Genomic DNA, 22,516 nt, shown 5'->3' on the forward strand with positions numbered 1-22,516 from the left:
CTGGAATTCCCTTGCTTTCTCTATGATACAACAGATGTTGGCAATTTTATCTCTGGTTCCTCTGCCTTTTCTAAACCCAGCTTGTACATCTGGAATTTCTCGATTCATGTACTGCTAAAGCCTAGCTTGATGGATTTTGAGCATTACCTTGCTAGCATTTGAAATGAGTGCAATCATGCAATAGTCTGAGCATTCTTTGGCATTTCCTTTCTTTGGAATTGGAATGAATACTCAGTCTTTTCCAGTCATGTGGCCACTTCTGAGTTTCCCAAATTTAGTGGCATACTGAACGCAATATTTTAATAGCAACATCTTTTAGGATTTGAAATAACTCAGCTGGAATTCCATCACCTCCTCTAACTCTGTTCATAGTAATGCTTCCTAAGCCATGCTTGACTTCCCTCTCCAGGATATCTAGCTCTAGGTGAATGACCACACCTTCATGTTTATACAGGTCATTAAGATCCTTTTGTATAATTCTCCTGTGTATTCTTGCCACTTCTTCTTAATCTCATCTGCTTCTGTTAGGTCTTTACCATTTCTGTCTTTTATTGTGTTAAATATTTTATATCTAATGGCAAATAAAATGTCCTTTGGGATTTGTTCTAAACTGCAGTTGATTTCAGTCATCTCCCTGATGCCAAGTTAAGATTTTCAGCACTTGAATGATTAAGTTCCCAGGCATATCATGATCCTTATTTTGAGCATTTAGGGAAATGTATCTCTCTAAAAGTGAGTTTCATGGATTTGGAAATTCAATAGAAGTATCAAAGGATATTTTGGTGAATGGAAGTTGGGATTAAGAAGGATTGCTGTGCTAGCACTTCATTCAGTTTAGTTCAGTGGCTCAGTCGTGTCTGACTCTTTGTGACGCCGTGGACTGCTACACACCAGGCCTCCCTATCCATCACCAACTCCCAGAGTTTGCTCAAACTCATGTCTGTTGAGTCAGTGATGCCATCGAACCATCTCATCCTCTGTTGTATCCTTCCCCTCCCACCTTCAATCTTTCCCAGCATCAGGGTCTCTTCCAGTGAGTCAGTTCTTCACATCAGGTGGCCAAAGTATTGGAGTTTCAACTTCAGCATCAGTCCTTGCAATGAATATTCAGGACTGATTTCCTTTAGGATGGATTGGTTGGATCTCCTTGCAGTCCAAGGGACTCTCAAGAGTCTTCTCCAACACCACAGTTCAAAAGCGTCAGTTATTCAGGGCTAAGCTTTCTATTTCCGCTTCATTGACTATGCCAAAGCCTTTGACTGTGTGGATCACAATAAACTGTGGAACATTCTGAAAAAGATGGGAATACCAGACCACCTGACCTGCCTCTTGAGAAACCTGTATGCAGGTCAGGAAGCAACAGTAAGAACTGTACATGGAACAACAGACTGATTCCAAATAGGAAAAGGAGTACGTCAAGGTTGTATATTGTCACCTTGCTTATTTAACTTATATGCAGAGTACATCATGAGGAACGCTGGGCTGGAAGAAGCACAAGCTGGAATCAAGATTGCTGGGAGAAATATCAATAACCTCAGATATGCAGATGACACTACCCTTATGGCAGAAAGTGAAGAGGAACTCAAAAGCCTCTTGATGAAAGTGAAAGAGGAGAGTGAAAAGGTTGGCTTGAAGCTCAAAACTCAGAAAACAAAGATCATGGCATCTGGTCCCATCATTTCATCGGAAATAGATGGGGAAACAGTGGAAACAGTGTCAGACTTTATTTTGTGGGGCTCCAAAATCACTGCGGATGCTGATTGCAGCCATGAAATTAAAAGACGCTTACTCCTTGGAAGGAAAGTTATGACCAACCTAGACAGTATATTAAAAAGCAGAGACATTACTTTGCCAACAAAGGTCCGTCTAGTCAAGGCTATGATTTTTCCTGTGGTCATGTATGTGTATGGATGTGAGAGTTGGACTGTGAAGAAAGCTGATCGCTGAAGAATTGATGCTTTTGAACTGTGGTGTTGGAGAAGACTCTGGAGAGTCCCTTGGACTGCAAGGAGATCCAACCAGTCCATTTTAAAGGAAATCAGTCCTGGGTGTTCACTGGAAGGACTGATGCTAAAGCTGAAACTCCAATACTTTGGCCACCTCATGTGACAAGTTGACTCACTGGAAAAGACTCTGATGCTGGGAAGGATTGGGGGAGAGAGCAGAAGGGGATGACAGAGAATGAGATGACTGTATGGCATCACCGACTCGATGGACATGAGTTTGAGTGAACTCCGGGAGTTGTTGATGGACAGGAAGGCCTGGCGTGCTGTGATTTACGGGATCGCAGAGTCGGACACGACTGAGTGACTGAACTGAACTGAAGCTTTCTTTATAGTCCAACTCTCACATCTGTACATGACTACTGGAAAAACCATAGCTATGACTAAGTGAATATTTGTTGGCAAAGTAATGTCTCTGCTTTTTTCTAGGTTAGTTACAACTTTTCTTCTAAGGAGCAATCATCTTTTAATTTCATGGCTGTAGTCACCATCTGCAGTGATTTTGGAGCTCCCAAAATATAAAGTCTGTCACTGTTTTCACTGTTTCCCCATCTATTTGCCATGAAGTGATGGAACCGGATGCCATGATCTTAGTTTTCTGAATGTTGAGCTTTAAGCCAACGTTTTCACTCTCCTCTTTCCCTTTCATCAAGAGGCTTTTTAGTTCTTTGCTTTTGATATAATGGTGGTGTCATCTGCATATCTGAGGTTATTGATATTTCTTCCAGCAATCTTGATTCCAGCTTGTGCTTCATCCAGCCAAGAGTTTCTCATGACGTATTGTGCATAAAAATTAGATTAGCATGGTGACAATATACAGCCTTGACTTGCTCCTTTCCCTACTTGGAAACAGTTTGTTGTTCCATGTCCAGTTCTATCTGTTGCTTCCTGACCTGCATACAGATTTCTCAAGAGGCATCTCATTAGTCTTTTAAAATTATGGTTATCTGAAGTAATGCTTGCTCAGATAATGAAGTCTGCTGGATTTATAGAAATAGCTGCCAAGCTAAATGAAGAGGTTTGAAAGAAGCTGTTCTGCTATGTTTCTTACATGTCTTCAGTTTCCATTGTTTTTTAAAGAAACTCATTGTATTTACCCTTCAGAGTACCCCAAGAGACATAATCATAAGAAACTCTATCTTTGTCACAACTGCCTGTTGAGAATCTTCACAGACAGTCTCATCACTTTACTGTAAAATTAATATTTATTTCTTGGTTAGTTCTGTCTGAATTTCTTGACTTTATAATGTCTTTTCAAAATGGCTGGATAAATAGGGAAAAAATTCCAAAATTGCTTAAATAGTCTTATTTTCTACATAATATTACATATATTATGAGGTTATGTACTAATGTTTCATAGATTGTGTTGTATCTTGTGACTCAGATGGTAAAGAATTTGCCCACAGTGTGAGAGACCTGGGGTCAATCCCTGAATTGGGAAGATTCCCTAGAGAAGGAATTGGCTGCCCACTCTAGTATTCTTAGAGCTTCCCTGGTGGCTCAGGTGGTAAAAAATCTGCTTGCAACAGGGGAGGATCTGAGTTCAATCCCGGAGTTGATAAAATCTCCAGTAGAAAGGAATGACTACCCACTCCAATATCCTTGCTTGGAGAATTCCATGGATAGAGGAGCCGTGTGAGTTACAGTCCATGGCGTTGCAATGAGTTGGACATGACAGAAAGACTAACACTTTCAAAGTCCATTTTATAGTCTCCTGGTAAAAGACAAAACACATCTCGAAACAGCAAAATATATTTCCACTGCACAAGATTAAAATATCTGTACTCTAAGGATGATACATAAAGATATAGCTATTGAATTAAAGAATAAAATTAAATCGATTCCACTAAGTGGATATCTCATGAGGGCTTCCCTCATAGCTTAGTTGGTAAAAAATCCGCCTGCAATGCAGGAGACTCGGGTTCAATTCCTGGATCGGGAAGATCCGCTGGAAAAGGGATAGGCTACCCACTCCAATATTCTTGGGCTTCCCTTGTGATTCTGCTGGTAAAGAATCTGCCTGCAATGCAGGAGACCTGGGTTTGATTCCTGGGTTGGGAAGATCCCCTGGAGAAGGGAAAGGCTACCCATTCCAGTATTCTGGCCTTGGAAATTCCATGGACTGTATAGCCCATGGGGTTGCAAAGAGTTGACTGAGCGACTTTCACTTTCGAGTGATTATCTAAGATATTTTTTCCTTGATGGTGACCTAAAACAATAAGATAATTCATTTTATACTCTTGAACCCACAATTTGAGTACATTTTCTAAACAACTATGGCAGGTTCAAAGAGCACAGAGAAAAGCATAGCATTAAAAATTTTAAAGTTAAGATTTCTTTTGTGAAAAGATAGCTCTTTCTTCAATATTGATGGTTCAAAAATATCTCTCTTATTACAGTTATAAATACATATATGTAAAGATAAAGTATAATTTACATACTATACCATCATGAACCAAAATAGAAAAAAATGATGAAGTATATTTATTTCAATTTAAGTATGATTTAATAGATTCATTTACTTTAAAAAATAATAATAAATATGATTAATGTATTCAGCTGAAAGAAATATCAACTTGTTGGAAAAATGTAAGAGTAAATAAAGATCATTCTATTTCTAGTACAATTTAAAATAAAAGAACAAATATTTGGTAAATTTTTATTACATAAATGGTAATTTGAATATTTATATCTCATTATCTCATAGTTATAAAAATGGACTATTTTTATAAATGTCCTAAGCGCAATGAACTATTTTTAAAAATGTAATTAGTGAATTTTATACAATATAATACTATGAATTATATTAAATTTTAATATGATCAGGTATTCAATAATATTTAATAATTGTAATGATAAATATTAAAAAGCAGAGACATTATTTTGCCAACAAGTTTCATATAGTCAGAGCTATGGTTTTTCCAGTAGTCATGTTTGGATGTGGTACTTGGACCATAAAAAAACCAAGTGCCAAAGAACTGATGCTTTTGAACTGTGGTGTTGGTGAAGACTCTTGAGAGTCCCTTGGAATGCAAGACCAAACCAGTCAATCCTAGAAGAAATCAGTTCTGAATATTCATTTTAAGGACAATGCTGAAGTTTCAATACTTTGGCCACTTGTTGTGAAGAACTAACTTATTGGAAAAGACCCTGATGCTGGGAAACATTGAAGGCAGGAGCAGAAGGGGATGACAGAGGATGCGATGGTTGGATGGCATCACTGACTCAATGGACTTGAGTTTGAGCAAGCTCCAGGAGTTGGCGATAGACAGGGGAGCCTGGAAGTGCTGCAATCCATGGGGTCGCAAATTATTGGACACAGCTGAATGACTGAATTGAACTGAACCAAATGATAAAAAGTTTTAGTGATAAAGTTTATAATGATCTCTTTTTAGTTGTTTTGTACTTCTGAATTGCACACTATTAAGATTAATGCCACATGCTGTGCTTAGTCACTCAGTCAAATCTAATTCTTTTTGACCCCATCAACTGTAACCCACCAGGCTCCTCTGTCTATGGGGATTCTCTAGGCAAGAATACTGGAGTAAGTGGCCATGCCATCCTCCGGGGGATCTTCCCAGCCCAGGGATCAAACCCAGATCTGAGCCACCAGGGAAGCCCCAAAATACTGGAATGGGAAGTGTATCCCTTCTTCAGGGAATCTTCCCACCCAGGAATCGAAACAGGGACTCCTGTATTGCAGGTAGGTTCTTTAACAGCTGATCTACCAGGAAATCCCCGATTAAAGCCATAATAGTTTTATTTTTTATTAATTTCTAAAAACCATGCATTTGACCTGATTCATATTGTAAATACTCCTGGAGCAATGCTAGATAAGTTAGCTAAAGCTGTTCCCCAAGCCAATTACATTCACCTATTACAGAATTTAAATAAGCAAGGTGACAATATACAGCCTTGACGCACTCCCTTTCCTATTTGGAACCAGTCTGTTGTTCCATGTCCAGTTCTGACTGTTGCTTCCTGACCTGCATACAGGTTTCTCAAGAGGCAGGTCAGGTGGTCTGGGATTCCCATCTCTTTCAGAATTTTCCACAGTTTATTGTGATCCACACAGTCAAAGGCTTTGGCATAGTCAATGAAGCAGAAATAGATGTTTTTCTGGAATTCTCTTGCTTTCTCCATGATCCAGCAGATGTTGGCAATTTGATCTCTGGTGCCTCTGCCTTTTCTAAAACCTTCTTGAACATCTGGGAGTTCACGGTTCACATATTGCTGAAGCCTGGCTTGGAGAATTTTGAGCATGACTTTACTAGCGTGTGAGATGAGTGCAATTGTGCAGTAGTTTGAGCAATCTTTGGCATTGCCTTTCTTTGGGATTGGAATGAAGACTGACCTTTTCCAGTCCTGTGGCCACTGCTGAGTTTTCCAAATTTGCTGGCACATTGAGTGCAGCACTTTCACAGCATCATCTTTCAAGACTTGAAATAGCTCAACTGGAATTCCATCACCACCCCTAGCTTTGTTCGTAGTGATGCTTTCTAAGGCCCACTTGACTTCACATTCCAATATGTCTGGCTCTAGGTCAGTAATCACGTTATCATGACTATCTTGTTCGTGAAGATCTTTTTTGTACAGTTCTTCTGTGTATTCTTGCCACCTCTTCTTAATATCTTCTGCTTCTGTTAGGTCCATACCATACCTGTCCTTTATCAAGCCCATCTTTGCACGAAATGTTCCCTTGGAATCTCTAGTTTTCTTGAAGAGATCTCTTGTTTTTCCTATTCTGTTGTTTTCCGAAATATCAATAATCTCAGATATGCAGATGACACTACCCTTATGGCAGAAAGTGAAGAGGAACTCAAAAGCCTCTTGATGAAAGTGAAAGAGGAGAGTGAAAAGGTTGGCTTGAAGCTCAACATTCAGAAAACAAAGATCATGGCATCTGGAACCATCACTTCATGGGAAATAGATGGGGAAACAGTGGAAACAGTGTCAGACTTTATGTTTTTGGGCTCCAAAATCACTGCAGATGCTGATTGCAGCCATGAAATTAAAAGACGCTTACTCCTTGGAAGGAAAGTTATGATCAACCTTGAAAATATATTAAAAAGCAGAGAGATTGCTTTGCCAACAAAGGTCCGTCTAGTCAAGGCTATGGTTTTTCCCGTGGTCATGTATGGATGTGAGAGTTGGACTGTGAAGAAAGCTGATCGCCAAAGAATTGATGCTTTTGAACTGTGGTGTTGGAGAAGACTCTTGAGAGTCCCTTGTACTGCAAGGAGATCCAAGGGCGATCCTGGGTGTCCATTGGAAGGACTGATGCGAAAGCTGAAACTCCAATACTTTGGCCACCTCATGCGACGAGTTGACTCACTGGAAAAGACTCTGATGCTGGGAAGGGTTGGGGGCGGGAGGAGAAGGGGACGACCGAGAATGAGATGGCTGGATGGCATCACCGACTCTGTGGACATGGGTTTGAGTGAACTCCGGGAGTTGGTGATGGACAGTGAGGCCTGGCGTGCTGTGATTCATGGGGTCGCAAAGAGTCAGACAGGACTGAGCAACTGAACTGAACTGAACTGAACTGGATTACAGAATTTAATTATTTAACTATAAAAACAAGGCTTTTTTTTTTTAACATTTCATCTCAGTTTTATTCTTAAACATAGAAGAGAGCTATTCATTTGCTTAAAAAGTTTGTATAGAAATAGTTCTAGCTCATAATTATAGTTTGTTGCAACCAAACTACAAGATTTATTCTATAAGTAGTTTAAAAAATATGACACCCAAACAATATAATCATGTTATATATTCACAAAAGGAAATACTGGCCTGTATCAGCAAGATCTTCATTTCTGTGATGAGTTCAGGGACAGGCTTCACTGAAAAGAAAAAAATTATCTAACACCTTTTAATAATTAGTAGAATTGAAAACTTAGCCTTAAAAGGGTGACTGTAGATTGTATATCTTTTGTCTTATCTGCCTTCTTGTCTAATATTTTAAAAATTAATTAGTTAACTTTAATTGGAGGCTAATTACCTTGCAATATTGTGGTGGGTTTTGCCATACATTGACATGAATCAGCCATGGGTGAACATGTGTCCCCCATCCTGAAACCCCACCCCACCTCCCTCCCCATCGCATCCCTCAGGGTCATCCCGGTGCACTGGCCCTGAGCACCCTGTTTCATGCATTGTACCTGGACTGGCGATCTGTTTCACATACGGTACTATACAGGTTTCGATGCTATTCTCTCAAATCATCCTACCCTCTACTTTTCTCACAAAGTCCAAAAGTCTGTTCTTTATCTCTGTGTCTATTTAGCTGTCTCACATATAGGGTCATCAATACCATCTTTCTAAATTCCGTATATATGCATTAATATACTGTATTGGTGTTTTCCTTTGTGACTTATTTCATTCTGTATGATTGACTCCAGTTTCCTCTACCTCAATAGAACTGATTAAAATGCATTCTTTTTAATAGCTGAGTAATATTCCAATGTGTATATATACCACAGCTTTCTTATCCATTAGCCTGCTGATGGACATCTAGGTTGCTCCCAGGTCCTAGTAATTGTAAACAGTGCTGTGATGAACATTGGAGTACACGTGTCTCTCTCAATTCTGGTTTCCTCAGTACGTATGCCCAGAAGTGGGATTGCTGGGTCGTAAGGCAGCTCTTTTCAGGATTTATAAGAACCTCCACACTGTTTTCCGTGGTGACTGTACTAGTTTGCAATCCCACGAACAGTATAAGAGGGTTCCCTTTCCTCCAGACCCTCTCCAGCATTTATTGTTAGTAGACATTTTGATGGTCCACTGGAAAAGGGAATGGCAAACCACTTCAGTATTGCCTTGAGAACCCTATGAACAGTATGAAAAGGCAAAATGATAGGATACTGAATGAGGAACTCCCCAGGTCGGTAGGTGCCCAATATGCTACTGGAGATCAGTGGAGAAATAACTCCAGAAAGAATGAAGGGATGGAGCCAAAGAAAAAATAATACCTGGTTGTGGATGTGATTAGTGATAGAAGCAAGGTCCAGTGCTGTAAAGAGTGATATAGCATAGGAAACTGGGATGTTAGGTCCATGAATAAAGACAAATTGGAAGTGGTCAAACAGGAGATGGCAAGAGTGAACGTCGACATTCTAGGATTCAGTGAACTAAAATGGACTGGAATGGGTGAATTTAACTCAGATGACTTTTATATCTACTACTGTGGGCAGGAATTCCTTAGAAAAAAGGAGTAGCCATCATGGTCAACAAAAGAATCTGAAATGCCATACTTGTATGCAATCTCAAAAATGACAGAATGATCTCTGTTCATTTCCAAGGCAAACCATTCAATATTACAGTAATCCAAGCCTATGCCCCAACCAGTAACGCTGAAGAAGCCGAAGTTGAACGGTTCTATGAAGACCTACAAGACCTTTTAGAACTAACACCCAAAAAAGATGTCCTTTTAATTATATGGGACTGGAATGCAAAAGCAGGAAGTCAAGAAACACCTGGAGTAACAGGCAAATTTGGTCTTGGAGTACAGAATGAAGCAGTGCAAAGTCTAATAGAGTTTTGCCAAGAGAACGCACTGGTAATAGTAAAGACCCTCTTCCAACAACATGAGAAAAGACTCTACACATGCACACACCAGATGGTCAATGCTGAAATCAGATTGATTATATTCTTTGCAGCCAAAGATGGAGAAGCTCTATACAGTTAGCAAAAACAAGACCAGGAGCTGACTGTGGCTCAGATCATAAACTCATTATTTCTAAATTCAGACTTAAGTTGAAGAAAGTAGGGAAAACCAATAGACTATTCAGATATGAACTACGTCATATCCCTTATGATTATAGAGTGGAAGTGAGAAATAGATTTAAGGGACTAGATCTGATAGAGTGCCTGATGAACTATGGACGGAGGTTCATGATATTGTACAGTAGACAGGGGTCAAGACCATCCCCATGGAAAAGAAATGCAAAAAAGCAAAATGGCTGTCTGGGGAGGCCTTACAAATAGCTGTGAAGAGAAGAGAAGCAAAAAACAAGGAGAAAAAGAAAGATATATGCATCTGAATGCAGAGTTCCAAAGAATAGCAAGGACAGATAAGAAAGCCTTCCTCAGTGATCAATGCAAAGAAATGGAGGAAAACAACAGAATAGAAAAGACTAGAGATCTCTTCAAGAAAATTAGAGATATCAAGGGAACATTTCATGCAAAGATGGGCTTGATAAAGGACAGAACCTAACAGAAGCAGAAGATATTAAGAAGAGGTGGCAAGAATACACAGAAGAACTGTACAAAAAAGATGTTCATGACCAGGATAACCACGATGGTGTGATCACTCACCTAGAACCAGTGGAAGGTGAAGTCAAGTGGGCCTTAGAAAGGATCACTACGAACAAAGCTAGTGGAGGTGATGGAATTCCAGTTGAGCAATTTCAAATCCTGAAAGATGATGCTGTGAAAGTGCTTCACTCAATATGCCAGCAAATTTGGAAAATTCAGCAGTGGCCACAGGACTGGAAAATGTCAGTCTTCATTCCAATCCCAAAGAAAGGCAATCCCAAAGAATGCTCAGGCTACCGCACAATTGCCCTCATCTCACACGCTAGTAAAGTCATGCTCAAAACTCTCCAAGCCAGGCTTCAGCAATATGTGACCTATGAACTTCCAGATGTTCAAGCTGGATTTAGAAAAAGCAGAGGAACCAGAGATCAAATTGCCAACATCTGCTGGATCATCAGAAAGCAAGAGAGTTCCAGAAAAATATCTATTTCTGCTTTATTGACTATGCCAAAGTCTTTGACTGTGTGGATCACAGTACACTGTGAAAAATTCTGAAAGAGATGGGAATCCCAGACCACCTGACCTGCCTCTTGAGAAACCTGTATGCAGGTCAGGAAGCAACAGTTAGACCTGGACATGGAACAACAGACTGGTTCCAAATAGGAAAAGGAATATGTCAAGGCTGTATATTGTCACCCTGCTTATTTAACTTATATGCAGGATACATTATGAGAAAAACTAGCTGGAAGAAGCACACAAGCTGGAATCAAGATTGCTGGGAGAAATATCAATAACCTCAGATATGCAGATCACAGCACTCTTATGGCAGAAAGTGAAGAGAAACTAAAAAGCCTCTTGATGCAAGTAAAAGAGGAGAGTGAAAAAGTTGTCTGAAAGCTCAACATTCAGAAAACAAAAATCATGGCATCTGCTCCCATCAATTCATGGGAAATAGATGGAGAAACAGTGGAAACATTGTCAGACTTCATTTTTTTGGACTCCAAAATCACCGCAGATGCTGATTGCAGCCATGAAATTAAAAGATGCTTACTCCTTGGAAGGAAAGTTATGCCCAACCTAGACAGCATATTAAAAAGCAGAGACATTACTTTGCCAAACAAGGTCCGTCTAGTCAAGGCTATTGTTTTTCCCGTGGTCATGTATGGATGTGAGAGTTGGACTGTGAAGAAAGCTGATCACCGAACAATTGATGCTTTTGAACTGTGGTGTTGGAGAAGACTCTTGAGAGTCCCTTGGACTGCAAGGAGATCTAACCAGTCCATCCTAAAGGAGATCAGTCCTGGGTTTTCATTGGAAGAACTGATGCTAAAGCTGAAACTCCAATACCTTGGCCACCTCATGCGACGAGTTGACTCACTGGAGAAGACCCTGATGCTGGGAGGGATTGGGGGCAGGAGGAGAAGGAGACGACAGAGAATGAGATGGCTGGATGGCATCACCAAGTCGATGCAGGTGAGTTTGAGTGAACTCTGGGAGTTGGTGATGGACAGGGAGGCTTAGCATGCTGTGATTCATGGGGTCGCAAAGAGTCAGACACGACTGAGCAACTGAACTTAGACTTTTTGGTTGCAATCATTCAAACTTGTGTGAGATGTTACCTCACTGTGGTTTTGATTTTCATTTCTCTGATAATGAGTGATGGTTAAGCATCTTTTCATGTGTTTATTAGCCATCTGTATGTCTTCTTTGGAGAAATATCTGTTTAGTTATTTGGCCATTTTTTTGAGTGGGTCGTTTATTTTTCTGGAATTAATTGAGCTGCAGCAGCTGCTTGTATTTTTTTGAGATTAATTCTTTGTCAGTTGCTTCATTTGCTATTATTTTCTCCCATTCTGAAAGTGGTCTTTTCACCTTGCTGATAGTTTTCTTCATTGTGCCAAGCTTTTAAGTTTAATTAGGTCCTATTTATTTATTTTTGCTTTTATTTTCATTACACTGGTAGGTGGATCATAGAGGATCCTGCTGTGATTTATGTAAGAGAGTGTTTTGCCTATGTTTTCCTCTAAGAGTTTTGTCGTTTCTGGTCTTACATTTAGATCTTCAATCCATTTTGAGTTTATTTTTGTGTATGGTGTTAGTAAGTCTTCTAGTTTCATTCTTTTACAAGTGGTTGACCAGTTTTCCCAGGACCACTTGTTAAAGAGATTGTATTTTCTCCAATGTATATTCTTGCCTCCTTTTTCAAAGATAACGTGTCCATAGGTGCATGGATTTATCTGTGGGCTTTCTATTTAGTTCCATTGATCTATATTTCTGTCATTGTGCCACTACCATACTGTCTTGATGACTATAGCTTTATAGTAAAGCCTGAAGTCAGGCAATTTGATTCTTCCTGTTCCATTCTTCTTTCTCAAGATTGCTGTCACTGTCCGAGGTTTTTTGTATTTCCATACAAATTGTGAAATTATTTGTTCTAGTTCTCTGAAAAATGCCATTGGTAGCTTGATAGGGAGTGCATTGAATATATAGATTGCTTTGGGTGGTATACTCGTTTTCACTGTATTGATTCTTCCGATCCATGAACATAGTATATTTCGCCATCTATTAGTGTCATCATTGATTTCTTTCACCAGTGTTCCATAGTTTTCTATATATAGGTCTTTTTTTTCTTTATTCCTAAGTATTTTATTCTTTTCATTGCAACAGTGAATAATTTTTTCCTTAATTTCTCTTTCCTTTTTTAGTGTATAGGAATGCAAGGGATTTCTCTGTGTTAATTTTATATCCTGCAACTTTACTATATTCATTGACTAACTCTAGTAATTTTCTGGTGGTGTCTTTAGGGTTTTCTTTGTAAAGGATCATGTCGTCTACAAACAGTCAAAGTTTTACTTCTTTTCCAATCTGGATTACTTTTATTTCTTTTTCTTTTCTGATTGCTGTGCCTAAAACTTCCAAAACTATGTTGAATAGTAGTGGTGAGAGTGGGCACCCTTGTCTTATTCCTGACTTTAGGGGAAATGCTTTCAATTTTTCACCATTGAGGATAATGTTTGCTGTGGGTTTATCATATATGGCTTTTATTATGCTGAGGTATGTTCCTTCTATGCCTGCTATCTGGAAGGTTTTTATCATAAATGGATGTTGAATTTTGTCAAAAGCTTTCTCTGCATCTTTTGAGATAATCATGTGGTTTTTACAGAATCCAACACCATATTTAAAAGATCATACATCATGATCAAGTGGGCTTTATCCCAGGGATGCAAGGAGTCCTCAGTATTCGCAAAATCTATGTGATATACCACATTATCAAATTGAAACAAGGCTATTATTTAAAAATATATATATTTTAGAAGGAAAGTTAGGAAGAGAGGGAAGGAAACAGAGAGGTAAAGGAGAGGAAAGAGAAAATAGAGTGAAGAAGAGAAGAAGGTTGTGAGAAGAGAGGGAGGGAGAAAATGAAAGTAACAGAAACAAACAAAAAACTTTTGAATATATTCAAAGAACATCTAAATCATTTTAGGTATTTAGTTATATTATTTTTTATGAAATGAAATGTGGTGCCTTGATAACAGGGTGATGGAATAAACAATTAAAATGTCTTTTATGGGCTTAAAATGTCATCTTAGTTCCACATTTTCTTTATGTGATAGTAATCTGTGACAAATCAGAATTCAAAACCTACTGATATGGCTAATATATAACATATGTGTTCTTCTACATACAATCTTATCTCTAGCAATCCTCCAGGAAGATTGTAAGATATTCTGGATAGCAAAGAATTTTAGGCATCTTCAGGATAACACTCTGTAACACTAAAAGTTGTTTGGTTTTGGTTTGTTTGTTGTTTTATCAATTAAAGCTATAAACTCCAAATGTATCACTAATACCTTGGCATTATTAGACAGATGCTAAGTATAACTGACATATTGTACATTGCTTGATAACTGAGTCATGATAGTCCTAAGAATTGCAATACTGTAGACTGAATGGATAATGATGCTTAGTAGAAACTGAAATTCGTTTTTGAAATGGTTTTTGCTGTAATTTTTCCCTAGTAACAAAAGTGCTAAAAATTTAAATTTATGATTATTAACTAATAGGAAGTATGTAAATCATGGACTAGAAGAAGTTCTATAGGACTTGAGTAGAGGTAGAGAAGATAAAACTGCCTGTCACAGAGCCTTGGGACATGCTAAGCAAAGTAGGAACAAGCAGAATCTGAGATGGAGTCACCAGATAGAAAGAAGGAAAAACAAAAGAGTGAACAGAGTTGCATCAAGTGTTCAAGGAGGTAGTGATAAACCAAGATGGCATGAATGAAAGGCTTGGACTTACAGCTAGTAATTAGGGGATTATACAGGTTCTGTAGGCTGACATATTTGTCCTGTAACCCCAATGTGACTCGGGAATCAACATGAACTACACATTCTGTTCAAGGATAGTCATGAAGAAGCACAACAATATCGAGAACAGTGTTCTCAGAACTATTATCCCACAAAGCCTCATTAACCGAATGAGCCTATGAGGTAACACCCTTGGTGTTACACCCTTATACCACATCAGGATAATGCCAAATAGAGGTGTTCTGCTCTGAAGAGTTTTGTGATATAAAATAGTGTTTGTTAAAGATTGAAATCAAACTTGACCACATATTAGCTCTGAGTCTGAGGTGTTTATTTTACCTCTAGGACTGATGAGATTTACTGGCTGTAAGCACTTAAAAAAAGTAGAGTGCCCGCCCCATTATAATGAAAAGTAAAACCAGTCTTAACTCTAATGTAAGTGATGATATTCAATGTATTTTTGACTGTTCTAGTTACAGATTCTTTTTCAAAATTATCAAATGTTAGCTTTTCTTTACAAATAAATTTTTTTGTTTGCTATTCCAACTTATCTTGATATATGTCTGGAACATTTCAGCATTTTTAAATTCCATGTAAGCCATATAAATTCATTAAAAAATTGTGTGGTAGACTGTATGTATAAAAATTTTAGTATGATTCTCACACATAATAAGCTTCCAACAGATATTAACTATAATTATTTTACTATTATTACTATCATCATTAGTAGTAATGTTATCCTAAAGGACTGTTGTGAGAATTGATTTATGAAATTAACATTACCTACTAAACAGCATAGAACAGATGGCAAATAATTTTTCTTTTACTTTCATACCAGGTCCTCCAGTTTACCTTAATTCTTCACACTTTATCTTCTCTGAGCATCACACAGTTCTAATAAGGAAAATAACTTATAATGATGTCAGATGATAAAATATTAAAGAGAATGAATGTTCAAGGAAGAACGTGAAATTCATATAATTAAATAAATATGGAGGGAAGACATCAAGGAAACCTTTGATTTATTCTTTTACATCAATAATTTTAAATAACATATAATAAAGACACTTCTCTGATTCAGATTGTTTTTCTAAAGAAATAAAAGTTCTGCTGCATTTTAAACCTGAAAATAGGAAAAGTAAAAATATAATTTTTCATTTCTAAATGACTATTTATTTTACAAATCAATTTTGCATTATCACTACATTTTGTTTTCATTTTGTGAAATAATATATAATTTTATTTTAGGGATTACCTGCAAGCCGTGTGAGGTATAGGGTAGATGATGTCCAATTTCCTTATCCTGCAAGTATTTTTGATGTAGAAGAAGATTCTGGAAGAGTAATAACGCGAGTAAATCTTAATGAAGAACCTACAACAATTTTTAAGGTCAGTTCAGTGTTTTCTCTATAGTGTCTATTTGATATTTACCTTTTGTTTAAGAGTTTGGTTTAACAAATAACCATACACTTTCCCATTTTTCTCCTTTGTAATATTTTAAAGTTACAAAACAGTACATTTTTACTGCATAGACACTTAGAAACTACAGTTAAGTAAAAAGGAAAAAAAATGCTTGATATTTCTCTTCTTGGATATTAAAATTTACCATTTTATCTCTATCTTTGTGATAAAATTCCCTGCTACTGAAAGCATACAAAATTTTTAAAAAGAGCATGTTTGTATGATTATATTATTCACAATATTTTTTGAAATTTAAGTATCAGTTCAGTTCAGTCACTCAGTCATGTCCGATTCTTTGAGACCCCATGAATCACAGCACGCCAGGCCTCCCTGTCCATCACCAACTCCCGGAGTTCACTCAAACTTATGTCCATTGAGTTGGTGATGCCATCCAGCCATCTCATTCTCTGTCGTCCCCTTCTCCTCCTGCCCTGAATCCCTCCCAGCATCAGAGTCTTTTCCAGTGAGTCAACTCGTCGCATGAGGTGGCCAAAGTATTGGAGCTTCAGCTTCAGCATCAATATAAGAACGCTATTGATGATATTTAAATTGTTGCACAATGTTCTATTGTATGAATGTACTATTGTTTTTTTTTCTTTTTTTTTTGTCCAATAACTTGTTGTTGGATAATTAGTCTGTTTCCAATTTTTGTTACAATCTTTACTGTTGCAAAACTCCTTGTTCAGATATAATTTGCCACTTGATATTTCTTTCTCTCAAATCAGTACCTAGAGGCAATTGCTGGTTCAAATTTATGTCTTCTTGATACGTTATACTTTTAGAAAATTTGAAATAATATTACCCTTAACTATTATCATAAATAACCCATTATATTAAAAATTTGACTGTTTCCATTCTCTATAGTTACTAGAAAAATTCTGTCTCTGAGAATAAAGCCTTTGACCATAAATTGGGGTAATACTTTCACCAGTTAACCTTGTGAATATCAGTGAGCACTGTCTCACATAATTTTGTCTCCATTTGAAATAATTGTTCTGTTTGTAAGTGTTAACCTGAAGGCAAATTGTGACTCTCAGAATGACCCTTGATTGTGGTTCCATGATCTAGTTTGATTTAGTTTAGATTAGTCACTTGCAGCATCCAAAAGTATATACATTCTAGAGAAATACATAGTTTTAAACTTTAATATTTCTTAAACTTAAGTTCTTCTTGACATAATACAGTTAGTCAAAAAAATGATTGATTATAAAAGGTATTTTAGTAATAAATAATATACAGATATTAATCTTAAGACTAAAACTTTTTCTTTAGTTCACATCACTTGAACATTCTTTATTCTTCAGTATGAACTTGGTTTTATATAATTAATTGTTTTTAAGAGAGTGCATATCAAAGTGTGTTAAACTATGAAGATTTCCAATTTTATCCTCCAAAGTGAAGTATTTCTTCCATATAATCTTGCAGACAATTGATTCACTGGAAAAATTAATTTCTTTTTGTAAGCAAGCTAATTAGCTTTTTGCTATCAATGCGACTGAACTTAATACTTTTAAAATGTGTTCAAACTTATAAAAGTTTCATGTTTTTACTGTAGGCACCAGTGGAATTATGAAAGAGAAAAGATCTTTTGAGAGATGTAGTAACTTATACCTGTTTTACTGCTAGCTTTTTTAAAAAATTAATTTATTTTAATTGGAGGCTAATTATTTTACAATATTGTAATGTTTTTTTGCCATACATTGACATGAATCAGCCATGGGTGTACATGTGTTCCCCCACCCTGAACGCCCCTCCCAACTCCTTCCCCATCCCATCCCTCAGGGTTGTCCCAGTGCACCGTCTTTGAGTACCCTGTTTCATTATATCATAAAGCTATTAACTGAATTTCTTTCAGTTTTCTCACCTGGCAAATGGAAATAATAACATCTACCTGGTGGGATTGTTGTGCATATCCTAGCATGTCTCTTCTACTTGGTAGGCAATGAAAAAATGATTATTGCTCCCCTTTTGGAACCAGGCAGTTCAATAATTTAAAACATTCATAGAAAAATTATGCTTTTGTCTTCTTCTTTTAAATCATCTTTAACTTGAGTTTTTATTACTTTTTAAGTTGGTCATTGTTGCTTTTGATGATGGTGAGCCTGTGATGTCCAGCAGTGCCACTGTGAAGATTCTTGTCTTACATCCAGGAGAAATCCCTCGCTTTACACAAGAGGAATACAGGTATTAATTACTATCAGGTTTTGTAATATACGAAGGTTTTTATTCTGTTCTGTTTTGTTTTCTTTTAACCTCTCAAAATCGATGTAATGTGAATTGATCAGTGAAGCAGACCTAATTCTAGTTTTAACTTTTCTAAATTAACTTAATATTTATTTTAAAAGTTAATATACTTAAATGGTAATCTAGTATAAATATCAGTTTTAGAAATGCTTTGATGTATAATGGATCCTTTAAAATAGTTAAAGTTAGCTTTGAAAAATTCAGTATTATGTTTAGGGATTTAAATTGCAACTGATTAATTATCTCAGTGGTAAAAAGTAGATATTTAGTTTCTTGTTGCTGCCAGTTACATTATATCATTTAATTCTGAGTTATATCTGAAATGATATTTCCTATATAATCAGTGAGTGAGAGAATGTGTGTGTTTGCATTTATATGTATAGTATATATTACAACTATAGACTCAGTATATATATTCTTAGTCAGGTGAGGCTGTCATAACAAATTTCAAGGATTCTGTGTCTTAAACAACAGACATTATTTTCACACAGCTCTGGAGGCTGGAAGTTCAAGATCAGGGATTCAGCATGATCAGGTTCTGGTGAAAGGTCTCTTCCTGGCTTGCAGACTATTGTCTTATTGCTATAACCTGACATAGAGGAAAGTGAAAGAAAGCAGGTCTCTGGTGTCTTTTCTTACAAAGGCAGTAACCCCAAGATAAGTGCCCCTGCTTCATGATCTCATCTAAACCTAGATACCTCCCTAGGCCCCATCTCCAAATAACATCCCACTGAAGGTTCGGATGTCAAATATGAATTTTAGGGAAACACAGTTCAGTTCATTGTGTATGTTAGAGAGAGAATTTATTGAAAAAATAATGAAACTAAAATCACTATATGTTCATTATTGCTTCATGAATGGATGTAAGTGAAAGTATTTCTGTAATGCTCACCTGCAAATATAGCATAATTTTATTCATGATTTTTCAAAATTCAATTAAGTTAAACTATTAATGTACTTTTATTAGTGTGTTAGGACACAATGGAGATAGTTTTCTCAAAAACATTAGAAGGAGACTAACTATATACTGTATTTCTCTATTTACTCCTTCTGGACATAAACTTAAAACATAACTAGTTGTTACACTCCAGAGGCTCACAACTATGGGTTGGAAAAAAAGGACTATATGAAAAGCATAATACAATGTAAAAACAAAATAATAGAAGGTTAAAATACTAAGGAAGCATGTTAGAGACACACTTAATGGTATCTGTGATCACCATAGTTATGAGCTTCTTCTTGAAGAAAGAGTAGTTTCAGTTCAGTTCAGTCTCTCAGTTGTGTCCAACTCTTTACGACCCCAGGGACTGCAGCACACTAGTGCTGCAGAGTAAACTCCCAGAGTTTACTCAAACTCATTTTCATTGAGTCGGAGATGGCATCCAACCATCTACCTCATCTTCTGCCATCCCCTTCTACTCACACCTTCAATCTTTCCCAGCATCGTTCTTCACATCAGGTGGAAAAAATATTGGAGTTTAAGCTTCAACATCAGTCCTTCCAATGAACACCCAGGAGTGATCTCCTTTAGGATGGACTGGTTGGATCTCCTTGCAGTCCAAGAGATTCTCAAGAGTCTCCTCCAACACCACAGTTCAAAAGCATAAAATCTTTGGTGCTCAGTTTTCTTTATAGTCCAATTCTCACATCCATACATGACCACTGGAAAAACCATAGCCTTGACTAGATGGACTTTTGTTGACAAAGTAATGTCTTTGCTTTTCAATATGCTGTCTAGTTTGGTATAACTTTCCTTCCAAGGAGTAATTGTCTTTTAATTTCATGGCTGCAATCACCATCTGCAGTGATTTTTAAGCCCAGAAAAATAAAGTCTGACACTGTTTCCACTGTTTCCCCATCTATTTGACATGAAGTGATGGGTCCAGATGCCATGATTTTAGTTTTCTGAATCTTGAACTTTAAGCCAACTTTTCACTCACCTCTTTCTCTGTCATCAAGAGGCTCTATAGTTCTTCACTTTCTGCCATAAGGATAGTGTCATCTGAATATCTGAGATTATTGATATTTCTCCTGGCAATCTTGATTCCAGCTTGTGCTTCCCCCAACCCAGTGTTTCTCATGATGTATTTGGCATATAAGTTAAATTAGCACAGTGACAATATACAGCCTTGACATACTCCTTTTCCTATTTGGAACCAGTTTGTTGTTCCATGTCCAGTTCTAACTGTTGCTTCCTGACCTGCATACAGGTTTCTCAAGAGGCAGGTCAGGTGGTCTGGGATTCCCATCTCTTTCAGAATTTGCCACAGTTTACTGTGATCCACACAGTCAAAGACTTTGGCATAGTCAATGAAGCAGAAATAGATGTTTTTCTGAAACTCTCTTGCTTTCTCCATGATCCAGCGGATGTTGGCAATTTGATCTCTGGTTCCTCTGCCTTTTCTAAAACCTGCTTGAACATCTGGGAGTTCACGGGTCACATATTGCTGAAGCCTGGCTTGGAGAATTTTGAGCATGACTTTACTAGCGTGTGAGATGAGTGCAATTGTGCAGTAGTTTGAGCGTTCTTTGGCATTGCCTTTCTTTGGGATTGGAATGAAGACTGATCTTTTCCAGTCCTGTGGCCACTACTGAGTTCTCAAAATTTGCTGACAAATTGAGTGCAGCATTTTCACAGCATCATCTTTTAGATTTTGAAATACTTCAACTGGAATTCCATCCCCTCCACTAGCTTTGTTCATAGTGATGCTTCCTAAGACACACTTGACTTCACCTTCCAGGATGTCTGGCTCTAGGTAAATGATCACACCATCGTGATTATCTGGGTCGTGAACATCTTTTTTGTACAGTTCTTCTGTGTATTCTTGCCACCTTTTCTTAATATCTTCTGCTTCTGTTACATCCCTACCACTTCTGTCCTTTATTGAGCCGATTTTTGCATGAAATATTCCCTTGGTATCTCTAATTTTCTTGAAGAGATCTCTAGTCTTTCCCATTATATTGTTTTCCTCTGTTTCTTTGCATTGATCACTGAGGAAGGTTTTCTTATCTCTCTTTGCTATTCTTTGGAACTCTGCATTCAAATGGGTATGTCTTTCCTTTTCTCCTTTGCTATTCACTTCACTTCTTTTCACATCTATGTGTATGGCCTCCTCAGACAGGCATTTTGCTTTTTTACATTTCTTTTTCTTGGGGATGGTCTTGATTCCTGTTTCCTGTACAATGTCACGAACCTCTGTCCATAGTTCATCAGGCACTCTCTCTGTCAGATCTAGTCCCTTAAATCTATTTCCCAGTTCCACTGTACAGTCATAAGGGATTTGATTCAGGCCATATCTGAATGTTCTAATGGTTTTCTCCACTTTCTTCCATTTCAGTCTGAATTTGACAATAAGGAGTTCATGATCTGAGCCATAGTCATCTCCCGGTCTTGTTTTTGCTGACTGTATAGACCTTCTCCCTCTTTGGCTGCAAGGAATATAATCAATCTGATTTCTGTGTCGACCATCTGGTGATGTCCATGTGTAGCGTCTTCTTGTATGTTGTTGGAAGAGGGTGTTTGCTATGACCAGTGTGTTCTCTTGGCAGAACTCTATTAGCCTTTGTCCTGCTTCATTCTGTACTCCAAGGCCAAATTTGCCTGTTACTCCAGGTGTTTCTTGATTTCTTACTTTTGCATTCCAGTCCCCTATAATGAAAAATACATCTTTTTTTTTGGTGTTAACTCTAAAAGGTCTTGTAGGTAGGTCTTCAAAGATTCATTCAACTTCAGCTTCTTCAAATTTACTGGTTGGGGCATAGATGGGTTACCATTGTATTGAATGGTGTGCCTTGGAAACAAACAGAGATCATTCTGTCATTTTTGAGATTGCATCCCAGTACTGCATTTTGGACTCTATTGTTGACTATGGTGGCTACTCCATTTCTTCTAAGGGATTCTTGCCCACAGTAGTAGATAAAATGATCATCTGAGTTAAATTCAACCATTCCAGTCCATTTTAGTTTGCTGATTCCTAGAAGGTCGATGTTCACTCTTGCCATCTCCTGTTTGATCACTTCCAATTTGCCTTGATTCATGGACCTAACATTCCAGGTTCCTATGCAATATTGCTCTTTACAGCTTCAGACCTTGCTTCTATCACGTCACATCCACAACTGGGTGTTGTTTTGCTTTGGCTCCATCCCTTCATTCTTTCTGGAGTTATTTCCCCACTTACCTAGATCAGATGCTTAAAAAATTGTAGCTAGTATCTTAGATCAGTTCAGATATCCCTTAGCTTCAGT

General features: G+C 37.5%; 1 protein-coding gene across 16 annotated transcripts in view; it reads left to right on the top strand.

Annotated features, from left to right (window-relative positions):
• The window catches only part of PCDH15 (protocadherin related 15), an 870,688-nt gene that overhangs the window by 660,774 nt on the left and 187,398 nt on the right, over positions 1-22,516 (top strand). For all 16 annotated transcript variants that reach the window (XM_088842500.1, XM_088842496.1, XM_088842498.1 and 13 more), the window contains 2 exons: positions 15,815-15,955; positions 18,099-18,211. In XM_088842500.1, the coding sequence (XP_088698626.1) occupies positions 15,815-15,955; positions 18,099-18,211 (254 nt within the window). The remainder of the gene's footprint in view (positions 1-15,814; positions 15,956-18,098; positions 18,212-22,516) is intronic.

The sequence above is a fragment of the Moschus berezovskii genome, chromosome 12, assembly GCF_049115385.1.
Source record: "Moschus berezovskii isolate FMDL1 chromosome 12, NW_MosBer_1.0, whole genome shotgun sequence".
In the NCBI taxonomy this organism is placed as follows: Eukaryota; Metazoa; Chordata; class Mammalia; order Artiodactyla; family Moschidae; genus Moschus; species Moschus berezovskii.